The following is a 24,034-nucleotide window of genomic DNA, read 5'->3' on the forward strand; positions in this document are numbered from 1 at the left end:
AATTATTTTCAAGGGATAACAATTACCCTTGGCTGTATGTTGGTTGGTGTGTGCGTGTGATCGAGAGAGAGAGAGAGAGAGAGAGAGAGAGAGAGAGGGGAGAGAGAGGGAGAGAGAGGGGAGAGAGAGAGAGGGAGAGAAATTACAGAAAGTATACGTTGATTTCTGATTTCCAATGACTATTGGAAGGTATAGAAAAAAAACATAAGTATTTAAATAGAAGCATCCTAGTGCAAATAATAATTGAATTCTAACACCTCAAAAACTTATGGTGCGGATGAACGAGAGAGAGAGAGAGAGAGAGAGAGAGAGAGAGAGAGAGAGAGAGAGAGTTAACTAAATAATTCTGGTCATTACTCGTCATGGGGGATGCAAGCGCACACACACCCCCATCCCCCACCCGGAACTGCTCTTTCTGTACCATGAAAGGTTTGGAGGGGGTGGAGTGGTCGTCGTCGGGACTTTCAAACATGGCGGACGATGAGTCACTGGTAGGTGGTCACACACGTGCGAGGTTGGAAGTCTATGACCGGTGATTGAGAATCGACGCTTTCGGCCTCATATATGGTATAGGTCAGCAGACTCGTGGCTGAAGGAACGCCGGTGGATATTCGCGGTCTCTTCTCGGTCTCATTCACGTGGGCGTTCAATTATAGTTCTTCTGTCAGTAACTTACGGTCAGTTGAAGGCATCGCTGCATGATAAACCCGCTCCACTTTTATTATTTATCCAATTTTTTCCTTTTTTTTATTTATAAGCAACCTACTCTCGAATGAATAACAGGATTACTGGCACCTGAGGCTTATGACAGAGAATTTTGAGATTCACTCGCCCGTGATCTTAGGTTTCTGGCCTCATTGTGACTCATTGCTGACTGTATCGGATCGCCAAGGCTTGTAACAAGCTAATTTGTTTTCCCTTAATTTTTATATGGAAAATTCATGAAGTTCTACGCTTCTGTAAACAGTAGGTTTTGATGTTCCACGCACGGGGGTGCAATTAACGCGGTGTACTGTAGGCAATAACCTAAGGTTATTTGCAGCATCCCTTCGGCTTCTAGCTGCAACCCCTTTCATTCCTTTTACTGTACCTCCGTTCATATTATCTCTCTTCCATCTTGCTTTCCAACATCTTCTAACAATTGTTTCATGATGCAACCACGAGGTTTCCCTCCTTTAAAACATTTAAAACCTTCTTTACTCTCAATTTCTCTTTCAGAGCTAAATGGCGTCACCGGTCCCAGCGCTTGGCCTTTGACCTAAATTTTGTATTCCAATTCCAAGGTTCCGATGTTGACTCAGTCATTACATTATCCATTGCATAAGATCGATAAGAGATGTTGCAAGTTTCATAAAGGCTTTGTTTTGTCTACGAGGCTTTCCTATCCGGTCTGCAAATTGCACCAGCCCCGGTTTTTTTTGCCATGTTAGGTTAGGTTAGGAAAGATAAGTAACAATCATCTAACATGGGTGCGGGAAACATAATAAGATTATTTTCAAGAAAATCTGTTGGTTAGTGTTTAAGATATGGCGACCCTTTTTTTCCGGAACAGGTCCCGGTACTCGGTTACATCTCGGAAAAATGCTTCCGACGTGATATCGACACGAGGTCATTGACACTCACGAGCGACTCAGCAAAACCAAGGTTCTTCTGGACTTCCAATTAATCTCCTCAATATTTACATCCTCGAACCGAAATTAGGAATCGTGTTTTCGTCCGTGTCTCATCAGGGCTGTGGTTTTACTCCGCGGCAAAAAAAAGATACATAAATTAAAAAAAGAAAAGCTATTATTATTAGATGCGGTTAAGAGACAATCACGCTATGGGATATCGCATTGCGGAAGGTTAATGAAATTGGTCTAGACGGAAATTACGAATTGGAAAAAATCAGAGAAAAAAGAAAGGTTAATATTTGTCAAGGTCTTTTTTATTTTAGGCAGAGGCTAGTGGGATCGACAACGTAATGTCCTTATAATAATAAATGGAAAGGGGAAATGTGGCTTTAAGGAAGCTCAAACAATGAGATGAAATTCACGGAAAAAAATATGCTTGAAACTTGTAACAGATTTACTACTAGGTTTGTTTTCTAAGTTCTCTAGGTTTGTTTCGTAAGTATTTGTGTGTGTGTGTGTGTGTGTGTGTGTCTATGCGTGTGTGTGTGTGTATTTGTTATTTAGACGAGGGTTACCAGGTTTTCTTCACTAAATAAGTTAGGTACCTTTATACCAACGGGAACTTCGTAGAGAGACTCCAATTTCACTCCTGTGAAATATCATAACTTTCAATAATTAGAGTGTCGAGGATGAACTGCATTATCAAGTAATCAAATCTTCATTCCCTAGATTACTTTCATTTCTCGACTTTTTATACTTGCTTTCCGGCGCCAGGTTATGTACGAGGTTCATAACACAGTAGGTACATTTTTGGAAAAGGGACCAGGACCGAAAATTTTGACCAAATGTCGCAGTGAAGCCAGTAAAGATCTGTTCGCAGTGTGGCCAGTAAGAACGTTTTTTTTTATCACAGTGTAGCCAGTAAGGATCTTCCCCCGTATGGGAGTAGTGCCGTCAGTGCACCTCATGCGGTGCACTGTAGGCAATTACTTAAGGTTTTTTGCAGCGTGCCATCGGCCCCTAGTTGCAACCCCTTTCGTTCCTTTTACTGTAACCTCCTTGCATATTCTCTTTCTTCCATCTTACTTTCCACCCTCTCCTAACAATTAAAGTATACCTTAGTTTTACCAGACCTCTGAGCTGATTAACAACTGATTCACTGTGCAACTGCGAGGTTTTCCTCCTGTTACACCTTTCAAAACTTTTACTGTCAATGTCCGTTTCAGCGCAGAATGACCTCATAGGTCCCAGTGCTTGGCCTTTGACCTAAATTCTATATTCAATTCAGTTCAGTAAGATATTCAGCATACCCTGAAAAAGTTGACTGGAACATCCTGCAATTCAGTCCCGATCAGTTTTCGAATTATTCTAGAGAACTCTCTCAGCAGAATTGCAAGTAATAGTAGCTGAGATAATGAAAGGAAGTTAGAACCGCATGACTTGGAAATTATGAGAGCGTACTGATATGCTATCACGATGATTTGTCAAAATCTGAGTTATTGCACTTGATCAAATTGCTCTGGTTTTTGTTTAACTCTTTCAAGGAAAATGGTTTCAATGATAACGGCAGATGTCGAGAGAAATACGAAGTGTTTTTTATTGTAAAAATAAAATTGAAATAATGAGTGTTTGGGTCAATCGCCATTTAGGACAAGCAGCCATTACTTGGGTAGATCATATTCTTATTTTTCTTCTTTTTCTTTTCACTAAAAGAGCGTTCCTTAGCTTGGATTACAACTAGCACTCTCTCTCTCTCTCTCTCTCTCTCTCTCTCTCTCTCTCTCTCTCTCTCTCTCTCTCTCTCTCTCTCTCTAAGCTGTCTGATATAGAAAAAACTCAAGAAGAACTTATTCAAACCAAGATAACATTATCCAGAGCCCCTTAGGAGATAAAAGACACTTCTTACATCAGATGATATAGTATTAATCAAATAAAAAGTCATGAGCTGATTCCTGCATAATGCTCAACACATATCTTTAGATATACTGTGGTCAAATGTTTGCAATGGAAATTATATACTATGAATTATAATTCAGTAACAGTTTCAGTAGGCTGATAATAGATCCCTTGCGGTAATGTTTAAAACTTCTGTAAAAAGAAGCCAATAAATTTTCATGTAAGAGCAGAAGTCAGCTTCTGAACGACGTTTATCACCCGCAAGTGAAGTCTATTCATGTTCCACTCTTAAACATAGCTGCGTCTTGTTTTTATGTTCACATTTAAGTTTATTCACTTAAAGATTTACCGTAATATTTTTATATGCGAATATAATTTTACCTTTTATTCTAAAAATAATGAATATTAGAGGTCTCACCAGGCTACAGCCTAAACTTTCCGAGCTTGCAAATTTGGCTTCAGAATATAAAGAGAGAGAGAGAGAGAGAGAGAGAGAGAGAGAGAGAGAGAGAGAGAGAGAGAGAGAGAGAGAGAGGTTTTAGAAGCCGGTAAGGGACTGAATGCAGGATGTTAGGTCTTAATTTCTTATCAATTTGCATTAACACTCAGAGATGGTCCCCAAATATAAATGCAAGTGAGACAGACAGGCAAGACAGAAGTAGATACCGAGAGAGAGAGAGAGAGAGAGAGAGAGAGAGAGAGAGAGAGAAGCAAGTTGAGAGGAATGCTGGGAGTCTAGAGTAAACTTCGTCTAAGCATGCTATAAGCCCCTAGTGATGGTCCCCAATGATAAATGAGAGAGAGAGAGAGAGAGAGAGAGAGAGAGAGAGAGAGAGAGAGAGAGAGAGAGAGAGAGAGAGAGAGGTAGGGGTTGGGGGCTGGGTCCAGAGGAAGTGGAAGTCTAGAGCTAACTTCTTCTAAGTTTACACCAACCCCCTCTACAGATGGTCTCCAAAAATAGACATAATGAGGATGAGCTGATTGTGGATAGAATATGTTGCCCTTGCCCTCATCATCATCTAAGTTCGAAGATGTTGAACCGGATCTTCGTCAATAAGCTGTGGTGGTCTTGAAGACCAACGCCTTGCTCTGCTCACTGTAGATATTACTTGAGGTTCTTTTCTGTGTCCCTTTGGGGTCCATTAACCTTCTTTTTTTTTTTTGTCCTTTCACTTTTCGTTCGTTCTCTTTAGTCTTATCCCGCCTCGCTTTTTAACTTACTGGTCATTATTTGGTTCTTGGATTTTTATTTAATTTTTGCTCTAGTTTTCAATCTGTGCTTTGAGAATGAATTAAAAGTCTTCAGTCCAGACAGATTTATAAGTTCATCCCTATACTGGGTGGTCAGTTTTATAAGCTTGGTAGCTTAAGTAAAAGAATATAAAAAAATATAAGAAATATTTCATAAATGATAAAACCTTAATTTGTTACTTCAGGTTAAAGATCATTTTTATACAGAGCATTTGAATTCCAACTAAACAATGACCAATGATAAGATTTCTCTTGTTTTCAAGAGAATTAAAGCGTCTTCGTTCATGGCTAAACCATTTATGTTACCCAGCATGGCCTGTGCTCACTGATTTGTCAGTCAATAAGTTGCATTGCTTAAATTTTCACTCTCGAATAAAAGGCTTCGTTGAAAACAAAATCAGATTGCTGTAGCCCTTATTAGCTTTGATTAAGGAGTTCAAAACGCGAAAGAAATATTTTTTAGCTTTATAATACATGATAAATAACCATTTCAGCTTCAGAAAAACGTTGGGTATTATGCCTTTACGATGGTTAGTCGAATAACAAGAAAGAATGACAGAAATTAACCCTTTGTACTTTAACTTGTAATGAAGGTTCCTTGGAAACTTTACCACGCCAAAATAAGAGACTTGTCTAAGCTCTTCAGCCACTTATCCACGATCTACGATTTCAAAAATCTATGTAATCCAAAGGTGGCATAATCCACAATAATAACCGTTAAATAAGCGTAGACAGATAATTTAATATCTAATCACTAAAACCTCCTCTGGAATGTGAAGTGACGTCATAGGATACCGCAGATCCTACTGAAGAAAGCCTTTGTCTGGTAAACAAGAGCATTCGTAACGGCGCATAACAGTTGAATTGCTCGGTAGGATCAGCTGCATCCAACAGGATTGTTTCACCATCCCTTGTCTCTCTCAGGCGGTCTTGATGATCAAACTGGTTTGCACAATTTCCTAAATCACTTCGAAAGGAAATTCCTTGCATAAAAGAAAAGGTGGAAGCCATTTTGAAAACCAGAATACACGCTTACGCAAGAATTAACAAGACACGTTACTCACGACAAAACCAACAATTACCGCTAATCTATTTACATGAATACATAGTTGCGATATTGCTAATGACAACATAAAGAGTAGTGCGATATAGAGTGCGCACTAGTGAAACAAGATCGAGAATATTTTTCCAGAAATGTTACAAGATATACGACCTCTCTGAGCGTACCTGGTATTCAGCAACTGTGACCCCCAATTACTAAAACAGTTATTGTCATCCAGGTAACTACAGACGCTACGTTAAACATTCAGTGGCCTTTCGTTACCCATTCATTGTCGAGCCATAATGTTAACATAGAGAGAGAGAGAGAGAGAGAGAGAGAGAGAGAGAGACAGACAGACAGACTAACTAAAAGGTGTTGTATCCGGATATTTCAAAAACTTTAAGAAGATAAGGATGCACTAAGAGAGAGAGAGAGAGAGAGAGAGAGAGAGAGAGAGAGAGAGACTAGCTGAAAGACATGGCACCCTGATATCACAAAAATCTTTAGGAAGATAAGTATGCACAACAGAGAGAGAGAGAGAGAGAGAGAGAGAGAGAGAGAGAGAGAGAGAGAGAGAGAGAGAGAGAGTGTATTCTCACTGACCTCCTAAATCATCATAATCTCATTCTTGACGTCTAAGTAAGCATTACATTCTTAAAAACCTTATATTGCATCCCCGCTGTACAAGCACTTCGCAAAAAAGGTTAATGAAAGGCTGGAGCAAGTAAGTTACAATAAGCATAACCTTAGGGTGACTACTGGAGATTCTATCCAGCCAGAATCAGTTCGATCTTCGAGCGGTTAATTTTTTAAGAGCTGAATCCTGGCCACTGTTCTGTTGAATGTTGTTGGGGCATTCGTCTTTTAACAGTTTTTTTTTTCTTTTATCAGCTGTCTGTCATTGGCCTCTTATGATTGTTGCGTATGAATGTGTGTGCACGGTTGGTTAATATTAATAGTATATATCTTGTCTCATACACTGCATATTAATTATGCATCATTATTCCATTGTGTGATATAATAACAGTATTAATTATTATTATTATTATTATTATTATTATTATTATTATTATTATTATTATTATTATTATTATTATTATTAAACCTCTTGGGACATTTATGGTCTTGCGTTATGATAAAGCACTAGCATGGACCTTTTGCAAGGGTGCTGAATTGTTATATAAACAAACTATTTGGATAAAATTAATATTCTCTCTTGTCAACAGGTATAATTGAAAAGGCCTGTAATGTCCTCTTTGAGAAAAATTGTTTCAAAACTGTTAAATTCTGTAAGTAACTTACAATTATTATTATTATTATTATTATTATTATTATTATTATTATTATTATTATTATTATTATTATTATTATTATTATTATTGAGCTACATTTAAAAAGATGGGGCCTGATTTGAACAATTCAGCGTTAGAGTGGAGACTGAAGCAAAACAAAGTTGGAGAAGTGGGACAGCTAGACGAGAAATTGTCAAAAATGAAAAATAAAAGTAATCATTCCTTTAGTCATTTTTGTGGAAATAATTACTGAATTACTAGAATTAAGGACCATTCATCCTTAGACCCAAAATTCAGTCTACCATCGTTGTTTTTATTTTCTATACAAAGGAAAATGAAAAAAGAAGCACAAAACTCACCCATTTTAAAGCAAAGCACAATAACACATACCAGCCACCGAACACCGTTATCTAGCCAAGACTCGAGGGAAAAATAAAGATGGAAAAAACACTTGCTTAACATCATAGGAATTTAAGCGACTGGCAGCCTCTGCAAGAATGTAAGATTACAAGTTAGGAATAAGGAAGAAAGAGATATCTTACATGAGTAAGAGATAAATAGCACGATAGTAATATTTTTTAATTCATTTCTTAATCTGAAGACAGAATAGCTCTTAAAACGCACCAGGGATCATCAACGCCTTGACGGCATGCGTTTACACTTGCCAAAGGTTCGTGCACTTGTTTCTTGCTTTCAGGCGGGTAAAAAACACCTTGATATTCCGAATCGTTTCGTGGCCAATTTATTCTCCCGAAATGGCATACCTGGAGGTTTTCCCGTCACGAAACAAGCCAGTAGTCGGCGTAATGAACACTGATTGCAGGGGAAATGGATGCCATGGGGCGACGGGTGTAGCCCGGTGGGGAATAGGGTGGGATATCCCCTCCCGAAATTGTGTGAACGAGAGAAAGTTGATTATGGTAATTATAATGGTTAAATGAAATGGAAACAGTACGTGGCAGTCAATAAAAAAACAGCTAAAAAATATTAATTAAAATTATGATAATTGTAATAGGTAAATGAAATGGAAATTGTGCGTGACAATCTATAAACAAAACAGCTGCAATGTATGTATTGAAATTATAAAAAAAAAAAATGGGAAAATTTTGAACAGTAGTTTAAAATAAGTATCAATAAGATTTTCTCAAGGTTAATTTTTTCCTAAACCCAGGTTCCTCCAACCCCCCGTCCCAGCCCCACCCCGGAACCGAAATCCTGCTTACGCCACGCATACACCCGAAAGACTTAAAAGCAAAGGCGTGCCAAGAGTACGGCCCTGTGTGCGTATTTCTTCGTAAATGGACGCTAATCCCATACCGAGGTTTAGGTATAATGGATTGAGAGTTGCTTTTCAAAAGATGTTTGCACATTGCCGAGTGTGATAATACAGAGATAAAGGCAGTTCCTTGTTTGCAGATGGGATAAGGGCCGTTTTAATGAAACAGCTGAAAGGATGAGTGTTGAATTTTATGTTGTACAGAAAGAGAGAGAGAGAGAGAGAGAGAGAGAGAGAGAGAGAGAGAGAGAGAGAATCCATAATACATAAACAGTCCTGGAACACCCTCCAATTTTTTTCTAAGTTTGAATCCACTGACCCGCCGGTAGTAAAAATTGTACACCGTGAAAATAGCTATGCAGCCTAGCGGTTTATGGTATAGAGCTGGCAACAAGCTTTATACGTGTAACCATTTTGAGATACGAAAGTAGAGAAAATACAAAAACTAGAATATATTATTTCGAGAGACAGGGAGGGAAAGCGGAGGTTGTGGCTAAGAAAGAGAAATTACTCAGGATCATTTCTTACTATTACGTTGAAATCCCTTTCATCGCGAACCTTGAATTTGATGTAGAATAAATGGAAGTTGTAAATGAGAAGGATTACGTAGCAAAGAGAGAGAGAGAGAGAGAGAGAGAGAGAGAGAGAGAGAGAGAGAGAGAGAGAGAGAGAAATACCAGTGATTCTTTTCTAGTGCCTGGTTCAGTTTGTCGTGCTAAAGATTGCCGGTAATTCAAACCTAATTCTAATTGTAGATAGATTGATTTCATTCTTAGTTCTGCAGAGCTATATTTCTATATCCTCTTTAAATTATAGCATTATTGTGAATAAAGATGAAAAAACGAACAAATAACACATTAGTTTTATCCTTTGATCGCAAAGCAGCAATAACAAAAAGGAATAACTTATTTGTTTTGCAAATATAAGGAGAAAAATTCCATGGAAATTACCCGAGATAATTTCTTACTGTTGCGTTGAAATCCCTTACATCGCGAACCCTGAACTTGGTGTAGAACAAGCGAAAGTTATAGGTGAGAAAAATTACTTAACAGAGAGAGAGAGAGAGAGAGAGAGAGAGAGAGAGAGAGAGAGAGAGAGAGAGAGAAATACCAGTGATTCCTCCCTAGTACCGGACTCAGTTTGTTGTACTAAAGACTGACAGTAATTCAAACCTAATTCAAGTTGTAGATAGATTGATTTAATTCTCAGTTCTGCAGAACTAAATTTTTGTTAAAAATTTAAATTATAGAATCACTGTAAATAGAGATGAAACAACGAACAAACAACAAATTAGTTTTAGCCTGAGACTGTAAAGCAGTAAAAACAAAAAGAAATAACTTATTCGTTTTTGCAAGTCTTAGAAGAGAAAAATTTCATGGAAACTACGAATTGACGAATATATTAAAAGCAACGATTTACATGCCCAAGCACTGCATGACTGGAAGAGTTTTAACACTTTTATATAACAAACATAATGTTGCATAGCGTTACATAATGGAATGTGAGTCTATTCTTTTTTTTATTTTTTCATTTTTTTTTTTTTACTTCTTATTATTTTCTTCGATTCGTACCCTGCCTTTTGATTGCCATACCGACCTCACAATCTCCGAGAGCTGTTGGCTTTTCGCAAGAACCAGTTGGCATGTCCAGCCTCCTACCTCAGTATTCATTGTTTCGTGATGAACACGAAAGGGACTTACGAATCAGCTACTGGCGCTGTGTTTTCCTCACATTTATTACTATACTTCAGAGGCTACGTGAGTACCATTACGGAAAGTTCATATAAAATTGTTACGTAACATGTGTCTTCAACCTCGCTTGGGTGTAGGGTTGCAGAAGTGTTTTCCCAGAGTGAAGGAAAGCCTTCAGAACGAAGAGCCGTTTAACGTAATTTTAGCGCGATTACGTTAAATTACATCGCGTGTATTTAACGGTAATGCGTTACGCTAAGAATTAATCTAAATCATGCTTATTAGGGAATTTTGGTTAGTTATATTTAATATAACTGATTTTTTCACCTGAAAGGAATTCGCGTTTATGCATTCAGTAACTATGATGGCTTAGCAATAGTTTTTCCCAAGATCATTTTGAATTGTCCCTATTAGAGTTAAGATCGCAATGAGGCTATTCTGCAGTGTATAAGCAGAGAAAATAAAGAAAATTAAAACGTCTCCAAAAATGATTTCATTAAAAAAATGAACCATTTTATTACGCGGGATTTCACGCAAAAGTGTCTGACAAGACATTCGCCCCGATTGCATAAGACCAAGATGATCCCGTTCCAGAAGCTTTTTTTGTTTTTCTTTTTTTTTCAGGAGCCATAATCGTTCGATCCAGGCAGGACACGCCGCCCGGAGAAGAAGCGAAGGCCAAGAGGCAAACTAATGCATAAGGCTCAGGCAGAAGAAGAAGACGCGTTCTTACACACATACGAAAACCTCGCTTGACTGATCCGCTACACGAGGTTGTCCAACGAAGGCCAGGGCCTCTGCTCCCAGTCTGCTCAAGGTTACGAGATGTGTCGGGTCTGGGTGAGTCTCCTCTTCGGTGAAGTTGTTGTTATTATTCTTGTGTTGTTTCAGGTGTGAAGTCCATTTTGAATTATGGACGTCCCCTTCCCACCCACCCCCCAACAACAACCCTCGTGGTATGTAGTGTGAAAATTTGTTTGTTTCGGTCAGGTTGTGTTTTATTGTGGTTGTGGAAGGTTATGTGATTTGATAGGAAAATGCACGTGGATTCGCCGATGTTATTGATGTGATACGATGTTTTGCAATATGCGAAGTGATGTGATCTGACGTTATTCTTTGAGTAACACAAGGCACAATCAAGTGTTTCGTCTATTATTTTGTCTTACATAGATCAGTCACAAATATCATTAATATGCAACATTCTGTACTGCACAATGCCTTGCTGTTTGACCTTTCTGTCACTGAATACGTATCGACGAGAACCTTAGACAGAAAAGTCTCAAATATTTCCTAGCATCACCTCAGCACTTTTCGGTAACCATATTTGGGCAAGAAATTTCGACGCGCAAGCGCTTGCAATTCTCACGCGACGCTTTCTGGTTTTAGTACCTCTTGTTTTTGTTTGTTTTTGCATTACGTGCACCGATTGCAAATGAAATGGTTTGATGTGAGAAGCTATTTCAATTGTCTCTTTCTTATCTATGGCCTCTGTCGGTAATTAGAATCTGGACGTTGTACGCAGTGGATGTTGAAATGCCTGGAACCTGGAACCTGGAATCTGGAACTTGCTCATGATGGAAATTCAAATAACAATTACTCTTGCGGATAACTGGAACCAGGATGTGACTAAGGTGTACATAGAGTACTTTTAATTATTAATGAAAAGTGGAAATTGCTCCTGACAAGTTTAACTGACATTTTCATAAATAACTGAAAACTGGAAATTAATTATGATGAATGATTAAAAGTGTCTAATACTAGTGGACGATAATTGAGGCCTAAATCTTACTTCAGGTATATACATCGTAAATAAATCATTCATTATACATTTCATTTAGTGCCAAATGTCAAAAAGGATAATAAATCAGAAGTATTTCTTTTTCGTCTTACTAATCAAAAGAAATATTTCTTAGCTAAATATTATAATAAATATTTTAAGCATTTTCCTCTTACTTATCTCAGAATTATGAAATATTTGACTGGATAATATGCGATGAGTTTTTTCCTTTGATATTTAACTGATATTTCGTAGCTCCGATCTGTTAATTTATTTTTTTTTCATTTCTGGTCGTTACGTAAAATTTTGCGACCTAAATTTTATGTAACGTAAATCATACTGATTTTCATGTTTTGTAACTTCGGATTGTACTAATGAAAAAATGCATATCCAAACCCACAGTTACCCTCGTGAAACCTAATAATAATAATAATAATAATAATAATAATAATAATAATAATAATAATAATAATAATAATAACAATAATAATAATAATAATAATAATAATAATAATATATTCATATTCCTACAAAAGCTTCCTTTTACAAAGCTACTCAGTGATGTTTCTTCCACTGAATTATTAGATTAAACCATCTAATAATAATAATAATAATAATAATAATAATAATAATAATAATAATAATAATAATAATAATAATAATGAATACAATTAAAAATCTAAATTATAATTGGGTCTTCTTGTTTTGTCTTACAGTTTAGTTTTAAATGACTTTCAATTAATATAATTATTATCATCATCTAAGTATGCTTTTTAGTATGTGGGTGTGTGTGTATTTAAATACAACCTAATTTTGATTTTTATATCTGGTATATGTACCACTACTACAATAGTTCCTGCTGCCGCTGTTTTAGCAGGGGTCCAGTTTGCCCTGCGCATCAGAAGCTAAACCCCACCAATTTTCCACATCCAGTATTACCATACACATTATATGGTCTAACCTGCGGTGTAGGGTTATGGAGATACGCTCCCTTAAAAGTCTCTTCCCCTCGGGAGTGAGAAAAATGACGGGAATCTCAATGAAGAACCAAGAGAGTTGGTTTGACCATCAATCTTCTGGAAATTGACGAATTCCAGGTTCCGGATGGTTAAATACTCATTGCGGTCTGGACGGTATGCAGATAAGTGCGGTTTACTGAAGTTGGTGGTTTAAAGGAGCTTTTACGTTCTCCAGAAGGTTCCAGGTTTATGGACTAGATTCATTTTTAGGGAAGTGTCTCACCAGCAACTTTTCTAGAGTTTCTCTAGAAGTTTTTAGACAGATTCTCTGGAAGGTTTTATCCGCCTGAACTAGATTCCAGTAGGTGTTTCACGAAAGCCTTCTTTGGTGTATTTTGTGAGGAAGTTCTCTGAAAGGTTTCGGTGTGAAGGGGTCCCTCGAACACGTTTTCCGGAGATTTTCTCATCTTGTTGCCAGACTTTTCTTGAGTAACCAGTATTGGTGGGAAAATCGGAGTCTAGCGTGTTCCTTTAAGGCTGTTTAACACGGCTTCCATCCCGTTTGGTGCAGAGACTGGCCGTGAGGTGCTAAAAGTTGTCACGGAAAAAATGTGTACCAGTGACACCCCATTTAGATCCGCTTCGTCAATGAGGCGCAAAGGAGTTAGTTTAGATCAAACACGCCTTATGCCAGCATGAGACCTTTTCTTAAGCACTACCTCAAGTGTGGTAAGGTGTTAAAGGATTACAAGTGGCCTGGTGTGGACCTCTGTACGCCACCAACCAATTGGAACGAAGTACAAGGAAAAATCGATTAGAAACACTTTCAGGGCAAACTCCGACATAAACGTGGCGATGGGTATATTCAAGGTCCTTGGGTATGTTCATCTCTGCCCCGTGTCCGCTTTATTGGTATGTCCATGGCGCATTAGACGCTTGATCCATAAATTCTCCTTGCATGGCAATTTAGTCCTTATGCAATCTGTTCTTAAGGCATATAATTTCACGGGATTCACGGCTATGCAATGCCTGATTTTGGAAGGAGGTACGTGAATAACCCTTGAAAACTTCTTATGATAAATACTTTATCACATGTAATTAAAAGTCTCTCAAGAAATTACCACTGTTACTGTTTTTACTACTAATTTCATTCTTTCTTTAGTAAAGGTAATGATTAATTCGTCAAATGTTGTTGGCTGTTTCTGCAAAGGTTGAAAATAATACAAAAAACTTTCAATCAGAGATTCTGCCTGCAAGACAAAGTTCTCCCGTAAGAGGTTTGCATGTTCATAAATTCTGCAGCATAAATTTCATTAATTGCACCTGTTTCGCACAAATTTATTGTGTTTTTTAAACGACAGTTAAATGCGAGATTCATTCTCCTCAGGGTCTTCGAGTAGCCTTAGACTTAGAGCATTTAAGTAATTCTAAGTTTGAGGTTGCCTGATGACCATAAAAAATATGAATTTCTCTTTTAATTGTCAGTTACAATAGGCATATATTGTACATAAAAGTATGTGTATATATATACTGTATGTATATACATATACATATATATATATATATATATATATATATATATATATATATATATATATATATATATATATATATATATATATATATATATATAAACCTAATAGTGATTTGGTAGAGTCATGCCCGAAGGCCACATGGTTCGTGGCACGTTCTGGTCTCTGCCTCTCGGACGCTGGATGAGACAGGACGGTGGAGGAGGGGCTGATTCCCCGAAGGACCCTCTTGTTATCCTTGCAAAAAACGGAAACAAGAAGGAAAAGGCGATTGTGATTTTGCGGGAAACAGTTTGGAATCAAGTCAGTTACACGGGTCGCTGTGACCAAGTCTCTGTCTCCGTTGGATTTCTCTTCAACCTCGTTTGACCCTGGCTAGATACTGACCTAGACATAGATGGACTGGGCTTGTTGTGAACTAAGGACGACAGGCGAGTCAAACGAATCTGCAGGTTATCTTGATCAAACATGGCGGCAAGATTGACACTCGGGCCGGTTTCGGCGTTGCCTATTTAGTGCGCATAGTATGTCATCGTTAGCTGGGAAAAGGTAGGATAAGCCAGGAAGAAGAAACTCATCATTTTTTTTTTTTTTTTCAAGTTGAGATTATTTTTAGTTGTTTATCTTCGTTACCTGTTTTTTCATAACGGACAATCGTGCATGAAAAAATACGCTTGTATTTTTTATGCTTGTGTGAATACACTTTGAGGGATTTTCTTTCGTCTGTGAAATGGAATGTAGTCGCCGTGAAATTATTATTATTATTATTATTATTATTATTATTATTATTATTATTATTATTATTGAGGATAAATCGATTCCCCTTTTTAATCTTATTGGAAAGGGGAATCGAACAGATTCCCGAAAGCTGTACAAGTTTATCCTAAAATACAAGTACGTATTCATAACTGTAGATTTGTTTCTCCATTATTATTATTATTATTATTATTATTATTATTATTATTATTATTATTATTATTATTATTATTATTCAGTTATATACAAAAACTAATGCTATAGGCGAAGAGAAGGTGTAGTAACATATTGACGAAAATAGACAGAGCGTAAATAAAAAACAAATCAACACCAAATAAGTGGTATTTACTTCAAGCCGATGATTTATCAATTATACAATCGTTTTTAGGTTGAAGAATCGTTCTACTAAGATCGGTTTTATAAACAATAATATAATTCAATGGGTTGCAAGTAAAAGAAAATGTTAGCACAGTAACGCTATCACTTCTTCATGTTTCTCTATCTTAACGGATTAAGTAGAACGCAATAATACCATTTTAATCGTCGAAACGAAGAAATGAAAGATTTTTTCCCTTATATCGCCCCACTTTGGGATTCACTTCCTGATTCTGTATTCCAGTGGTTTTGGGTTATAATATATTTCACTTCCTGATTCTGTATTCCAATGGTTTTGGGTTATAATACACTAGTGTCCATCCCTTCTTCTACTTCTTGTTTCATTCGAACCTGGGCTGTATTAGGACATTAGGGTGCGTATCCCAATATTTCATTTAAGCATTTAAAAACATCTGTACTCTCGCGTATAAACATACGTAAACATACAAACAAACCAACGCGACTTGCTCCGGATGTCACTTAGTCATACATACGCGACGAAACGTAACAGGTGTAAATTTCATAATAAGTGTGATTGTCGTAATTTTCCTTCCTTCATAATGTCGACATTATGGTGAAGGAAGTATTTTCCTCACGCTTGTCTGAAATACTCAACTGTAAATTTGTCAACAACGTCAGAGGATTTTGACCTTTGTAAGTCAAAGGAAGTGGTGGGGTGGGGTTTAGCCTGCCTGAATATTAACTATAGTGAGAGAGAGAGAGAGAGAGAGAGAGAGAGAGAGAGAGAGAGAGAGAGAGAGAGAGAGGAAATAATTTTTTAACCGTAAGGTAGGTTCAAGTATGCAGCCATATTGTTTCTTTGCTGCAGTAGAATGAGAGATATTACTGCTACTACTACTACCACTCTCTCTCTCTCTCTCTCTCTCTCTCTCTCTCTCAACAGGCAGGTGAAGGCATCTCGCTCAAAGAAAAAAGAATGGTTCATATCAGAAAGTGTTAATGGATTTCCCTTAATCAATTGATTTTTTTTTTTTTTTTTTTTTGATAATGTGATTTTTTCTTTATTCACATCTCAGGCGGCTCCGCATAAACCCGACAAGCTTCCTTTTCTCACGCGAACTCGGGTGAGATCAGTGACATTCAGTCTTATTTCTTTATTTTTTCATTCAAGTTTGGGCAAGATCAGGATATTAGTTTGACCGTCTCATTAGCCTTTACAAAAATAAAGCAAGTAAAACATGCGCCGAAGTTTCTTTGGCGCAATCAAGTTTTCTGTACATCATATAATCAAGACCACCGAAAATGGGTCTATCTTTCGGTGGTCTCGGTATAATGCTGTATGAGCCGCGGCCCATGATACTTTAACCACGGTCCTGTGGTGGCATGTCCTATATCGTTGCCAGATGCACGACTTTGGCTAACTTTAACCTTAAATAAAATAAAAACTACCGAGGCTAGAGGGCTGCAATTTGGTATAATTGATGACTGGAGGGTGGATGAGCAACATACAAATTTGCAGCCCTCTAGCCTCAGTAGTTTTCAAGATCTGAGGGCGGACGGACAGACAAAACCGGCACAATAGTTTTCTCTTACAGAAAACTAAAACAAAATGAAATTCAATCAGTGGTGCTGGCTCCATCATTCGATAAATCAATGAAAGGTCTTCTGGAAAGTGAACTGAACTCTGCGAAATGCCAGAATCAAGGTTAGGCTTCCCTCCGTCGTCAGGGCACGCAGGTAGCTTCTTCTCACGTACCCTGAAGGCATCCACTTTTTTCGTAATGAATTGCCTTTGTGATACATTTACATTAACAGAGAGAGAGAGAGAGAGAGAGAGAGAGAGAGAGAGAGAGAGAGACCGTCCGTATGCAACTAGCCATTAATAATAATAATAATAATAATAATAATAATAATAATAATAATAATAATAATAATAAGAAGAAGAAGAAGAAGAAGAAGAAGAAGAAGAAGAAGAAGAAAGAAGAAGAAGAAGAAGAAGAAAAATATAATACTAATAATAACGGAACTGTAAGTTTTTTCTTAATTCAGTTACATAAAAGAGTTTGGTTTTCTCTTGTCGCCACTGCTGTTAGTTTCCATTAATATCATAGTAATAATACTTCTCTATTAACCTTAAATAACAATATTACTCCTCTAGGCAATGATGATGTTATTATTCATTCAGTCAGTGACTAGGGCATTACCCTTTAGGGAAATAACGTAAATAAAATGACTGTCATTCATAGTCACTTCATTGGTATTACGGAAATACCCTTTCGCCAAATGTCATTCAGTAAGAGCATTTTCACCTCACATCTTCAGTATCTATTCTGCCCTAAAATGGAAGACTGCAGTACCTGCAAAAATTCAAAAATGAGAAAAATGCTAGATACTCCCTTGCCTTATTACTGATTCTGCAGATACTGCAGATGGGACCCCTAAATACTCGTGGAAAGCATTGAAGAATCATTCTGAAACCGCAGTAACTCGTGTATTAGTGTTTCACGAGCCCAGTAGGTGGCAGATCTCAATTTCGAAAATTTTGCAGATACTGCAGTTTTCCATTTTAGGGCAGTATTCTTGTGGGGTATATAAGTTGTTATTGCTTAGTTAATACTCCGGGGTACAGCATGTTATTTAAAACGGCTCGAGTGTTGGATTATCGGTTAAGGTCGTTTTGAAAGAACGGAGGATTTTGTTAAAATCCATTATGGAATTCATGCTAAAGTTACTCATTCGTCGACGGTATTTGTAAAGATGACCTTGTCGAATTCAGCAAAGTATAATTCTTCGCTTAAATTCATTAATAAGCTGATTTAATTGGCCAGTAAATTCATTAGGAAAACATTTTTTATTTTCCTGAAAGTCAATAACAGTGGATAGACAATATATATACAGTATATATATATATATATATATATATATATATATATATATATATATATATATATATATATATATATATATATATATATATATAAATACACGTATATATATATACATATATAAATATATATACATATATATGATTTATATATGTTTGTATATTTATATATATATAAATATATTTATATGCATGAATATATATATACATACGTATAAAATATATATATATATATATATATATATATATATATATATATATATATATATATATATATATATATATATATATATATATATATAATCAAAGCACAGCAGGTAGCTGACCTTCAGGGCAAACAAAGAAACGGGAAATAAATAATTCACATAAAAACCGCATTGTTTTAACAAATCAAACAAAAGCCCCTAAATTAACCAACACCTCTGAGAGTCCTGTGATTGGCGCCTTTTAGTCCAGGGAGCTCGTCCGAGAAAGATCAATGACCTCCTGCTCTTGCTATTCCTCCAACTCCTACTCCTACTCCTACCCCTACTCCTCCTCCTACTCCTACTACGAGACACGTCCTTCCCTTTCCTGGTTCTCACTCCCTAGTACCCCTTCTTGTAACTTCCCCCACCTCCCCAGCCCACCTTTGTCCCCCCCGCCACCTGGCTACCCTCTACCACAACGGCTGATTGCGGACAAGAGAGGAATTAATCGCGTCACGCATGCGCACGGATTTGACTTATCCGTAGTTCTGGCGACATTAGCAATGTTGCTCTCGTATGCGTCGCGTTAATTTAACTTCCCCAGCTCAGTATCTCGGGTTTCTTTCAAGTTTTGCCCTGCCTTTCGATCTGTTCGGTGCAAAACCATCATGAGGAATTGTTTTAAAGTGCCATGAAGGTGTTACTGAACTTCATGAAGGCATCTGGCCTTCACCGGCTCTCTGCATGGACGCAGTGATCATTAACAGTACCTTGGCGTTGTTATTGGTTAACCTTGATCTGGCATCAAGTCAAAACTGAGGAGACTCCCCAGATACGGCCCGATGGCCCAGAGTGGACAATCCAGCCTGGCGATCATATTACGCCTTTAGCTATACATGAAAGAAGGCGCCATTACACGGCGGAATATAATCATGACGCTGCAAAATTATTGAAAACTTTTTTTATTAATATTATTATGTCGTAGTCTGGAATGATGGGGTAGGACTATTATTACTTTGTTGCAATATTTGTTATTGTTCAAAGGTGCTTGCATTACATAACCATCTATACAAACCATTAATTTGCCAAGTAAGCTTTCAAAGCAAGAGGCAAAACAGAGTGAATAATAAAATCAATTAAATGCCAACGAGAATGTTAAAACATTAGGCAATCACCGAATACACAAACAAACAAATACACGCTGCTATTAAATCCTTACCTTTACCTGAGAACAGAAGGCCTTTGACACTATCACGCTGCCTCTTTCTCTCTCTCTCTCTTCTTCTTCTTCTTCTTCTTCTTCTTCTTCTTCTTCTTCTTCTTCTTCTTCTTCTTCTTTTCGGGTTGGTTCACCTTTCTCGATGACTTTGTCATACTTGTCAGTGAACGAATTAGCCTAAGAGTTTTTTCAGAGACAATTCTCTAATCATTATTCTTTTTGAGTGTCTCACCATCTTAACATGATTACTCAAACCACTGCGGATTACTTTTTCGTTGGTTTGTTTGTTTTCATTTGTTTCCATCTGTCTATCAACAAGAACACTCAGAATCTTATTTTCTTGTCATTTTGGCAAATGGCCCGGGTACTTTTTGGTAATCACCTTCGATCCATTAATACGCAATTGTGGAGATGGACCCAGTGGATTTCAGAAATCTACGTAGCTCTGGACTCTTTCTATTGCTTCCTTATTCCCTTGATATAAATCTTCTTCCATCTTTCAAGGAGTGGGGAACCGACTGTTTTGAGTCATTCTCCCCTCAGTCCAACTTTTTTTACCCCTCCCCCTGGACTCTTAGCCCCTTCCATCTTTCACCTCCCCCCCAACCCTTTTATATAAAGGTAATGCATAACTGAAGTCCTTTCCTTTGGCAGCTAATTTTGACTGTTTGTGTCAGGAGCCATCTTGTTTATGTTGACACTAGGGGCCATCTTGTTTATGTTGACACTAAGAGCCTTCTTGTTTATGTTGACACTAAGGGTTTTCGTGTTTATGTTGACACTAGGAGCCATCTTGTTTATGTTGACACTAAGTGTTCTCTTGTTTATGTTGACACAAAAGGCCTTTTTATTTTAGTGGTCTGCAATGACTTTTGGTTTGAGAGAAATTTTCACTGTTATGGCGACCAGTTAAGGCCATGTTATGGAGTCATTGCAGGTTTTTCCTTCGGCTTTTATCTTTGGCCTTCTTGTCTCGGAGGTCACCAAAAGTTTTTATTCTGACTTTTACTAAATCTCTGTTTTCAATGGCCGCAGGTACCTTCTTTTTACTGTTTTTCGATAAAGGTCATTATCAGTTTACCTCGTTTTCCGCTAGACTGAAAGTTTGCTTGTAAGACTAATTTTGTCCTAAAATGAAAGACTGCAGTATCTGCAAAAATACAAAACTGAGAAAAATGGCAGATACTCCCTTGCCTTACTACTGATTTTGCAGTTACTGCAAATGGAATCCCCTAAATACTCGTGGAAAGCACTGAAGAATCATTTTGAAACTACAGTTATGGCATATCTCAATTTTTAAAAAATTTTGCAGACTCTGCAGTTTTCCATTTTAGGGCAGAATTGGGATAAGATACAGGTCTCAGGCTGTCAGGTCACAGTTGGTTGGTTTATTTAGATAAAGCCTGTCTTGTGCCAGCAAGAGCCCTTATCCCAAAGTGTAGTATGATATAAGAGAGTAAGTTGCTTGGTGATAACATTTTCGTGCAGCTTCAACAATTGGAGTTCTGACGGCTGATTGACTGTTTAATTACTTTCTGTAAACTGCATTCTTATTTAGGGTCATCGACTCCTGAAATCAATATACAAAAGCTATGTTAGGTCAAGCGAGGTTAGTTCAGTAGAAAGGTCATTGGCCTACCCTGGAAATACATTAGTTATCCCTTTCATCAAAAGTAATTCTGTCATTGATATGAAACCTAGAATTCTATATTTTTCCTTTTATTAACGAGAAAATAAGAAACCATCTTTAAAAACAGGTTTCAGTTTGGGTACGGGCAACCACCAGGTCCTCCGCATGTTACCAAATGTTGCCAAATTCACGAATACTAGTCTCTCTCTCTCTCTCTCTCTCTCTCTCTCTCTCTCTCTCTCTCTCTCTCTCTCTCTCTCTCTCTCTCATTTCAAGGTTGACAACGGTCGAGTCATCTTTGTGGGCGCCTGGGAAAATCTGCCTTTGCATAATGAGTCACAAAATGGTTTTCATGACCACATATTCTACTGGCATTCTGGGTCTCATTGTCACCCTTGGCCGGTTGGATCAAACATGAAGTTTGTTATGCGTAGACGAAAGTCGCTCGTGATAAGTAAGGAAACATTGAGGAAATATACACTTAATCCGTTTTGACAAACCATTACGATACTTGCATAAATTACTTGCATAAATGTCACTGCATTTATTAGATATATTACCGGTATTCATTTTTCTTTTACTGTGGAGGCCGACGGAACGTCTAATCCATTTCCTTAATTAGCTCAGGTTAGGTGGTAACAAGAGAAGTAAGGAAAATAAAAAGACCAGAATTTAACCAAAAGAAGGAGTCAGGGAAAACAGGAGAAGGGAAAATTCCAAAGCTAGGCTTTAGAAGGGTAGAACTTAGATAAGCCTAGAAAAAAGGAGCTATTTAAATGAGTCATGAAATACAAAGGAAGGTAGAGAAATCCATACTCTTGACGTAAAACTGGCGCTAAGGACTGAACTTGTAACGCAAGAGAGTGCAACGGTTTTCGAGAATGATTACGACGTAAAAGAAAAACGGAAATAAGTAAATGAAAATAAATAAATGAAGAAATAAATACATAAATAAAACTTAATCCACTTCTGCAACCGCATTCAAATTTAAACCTAACCAGCTCTGCCTTCCCGCATGCAGATACCCCCCCTCCTCACCCCCACCCCTTGCAGGACCCCTCCCCAACCCACATTCCCTCTTCCCAACCCCACTCACAAAATCCCAACAAAATCTATCACCGATTTACGGCGATATATTCCTCACCGACAAACACTGACGAACGAAGACGCAACCAAACAGCCACAACGTCTTGACGAGGGTAAATAAAAAGAAATATATATCATTCGCATGAATTGAAAAGACGCATTGACGCAAGCGTCTATTTTACACCGTCACCTAAAATAGAAACCTGTTTGGTTTCTGTTGTCTGTTATCAGGTTTCAGCTCAGATCACCTTGAGTCAATTTGTGGTGGTTAAGGGAGAAGGAGAATAGACCCTTTGGATGGTTGTTGATTGATTGATTGTGATCTGGCGTTGCGTTGACAACGGTCATTGAACGTGGCGTTTGAGAGAGCTGGTATCATACTAAATTATAAAGAGATTGATTGCGATCTGGCGTCACAGTGACAACGGTCAATCAACGTAGCGTTTGAGAGAGATAAAGAGATTGATTGTGATCTAAATAACATTATAAATGAAAATTTTTTCATACTGATTGTGACCCACTCTTTCTCCTTCTCCCTTCTTGATCTTATTTCCTCCGGGTCTGGGCTAGATAAGGAGTCTTGGATGCCTACCCCATCGGCCTCTGTATTTAGAGGAAAGAATGACATCAGAGATGAAGCTCAGAAACAGGCTCAAAAGAAGATGCCATATTTAAACTATATAAAAAGATTAATAAGAAATTACGTCTGCTCAATGAGAGAACGGTTCTGTTCTGGCATAAGGCCAACAATGAAAAAAACAACAACTACACTTTGCTAGCAAACGCGATAAATAAACCAAATAAACCAGATTTAAACCAGTGAATAAACCAGAAAATAGATTGCAGTTAGGGAAACAGGAGAATCCTATTACTTATTACCAGCCTGTTTCTCAGATTTCAAGGTCAGGTTCTCGTTCCTTTGCTTGATGTTAAACTCCTGCTTCGGGCATTGCTGTCTCGAGCCTGGTTGTATCAGTGACATTAACTCGAGAGGGATCTATGACATAAGTGTGAGAGAGAGAGAGAGAGAGAGAGAGAGAGAGAGAGAGAGAGAGAGAAGGTAGGGACGACTATTGAATAATGAGAGAAAAATGTAACTTTGAGACGTATTCATTTCAATAACGAGAAGGAAAGAGAAGGGAGAGAGAGAGAGAGAGAGAGAGAGAGAGAGAGAGAGAGAGAGAGAGAGAGAGTCCCTAGGAGAAGAAGAAGAAGAAGAAGGAGAAGGAGGAGAAGAAGAAAAGTAGGAGGAGGTGTTGTACCCCAGTTAGAGACCTTGGGAAAGACAAGAAGGCCAGTTCGTTCGTGCCAAACAAGTTGTCGCGGTGGAAGCTTTGAGAGAAGAAGAAGAAGAAGAAGTAGAAGTATCTCTTGAACGTCTTCTATTTCGTTCCAGCGTCCGGGATGATTGGGAGTGTTGGAGTGAGTCTGTCATACTTTTGTGTGTGGTTTTATTTTTTGTTGTGATCGTGCGTTGCCCCTGGCGAAGAAGCGTCGTACGTTCCACGGAAATATTGTCGTGTGTTGGACACCCGTTTTACGTAAATTTCTTACACCGCAAATTCTTTTGCATTGAACGTGATAAATTCTACTGCCGTTGGCTGTA

General features: G+C 37.7%; 1 protein-coding gene across 2 annotated transcripts in view; it reads left to right on the forward strand.

Annotated features, from left to right (window-relative positions):
• Positions 1-10,750: 10,750 nt before the first annotated feature.
• The window catches only part of LOC136825408 (uncharacterized), a 44,248-nt gene continuing 30,964 nt past the window's right edge, over positions 10,751-24,034 (forward strand). The window contains exon 1 of one of the 2 annotated variants that reach the window (XM_067081773.1): positions 10,751-10,901. In XM_067081773.1, the coding sequence (XP_066937874.1) occupies positions 10,887-10,901 (15 nt within the window). In that variant the 5' untranslated portion in view covers positions 10,751-10,886. Of the gene's footprint in view, positions 10,902-23,697; positions 23,851-24,034 lie in introns of those variants that run through there. The other variant, XM_067081772.1, reaches the window with a different exon arrangement.

This window comes from Macrobrachium rosenbergii, chromosome 37 (assembly GCF_040412425.1).
Source record: "Macrobrachium rosenbergii isolate ZJJX-2024 chromosome 37, ASM4041242v1, whole genome shotgun sequence".
In the NCBI taxonomy this organism is placed as follows: Eukaryota; Metazoa; Arthropoda; class Malacostraca; order Decapoda; family Palaemonidae; genus Macrobrachium; species Macrobrachium rosenbergii.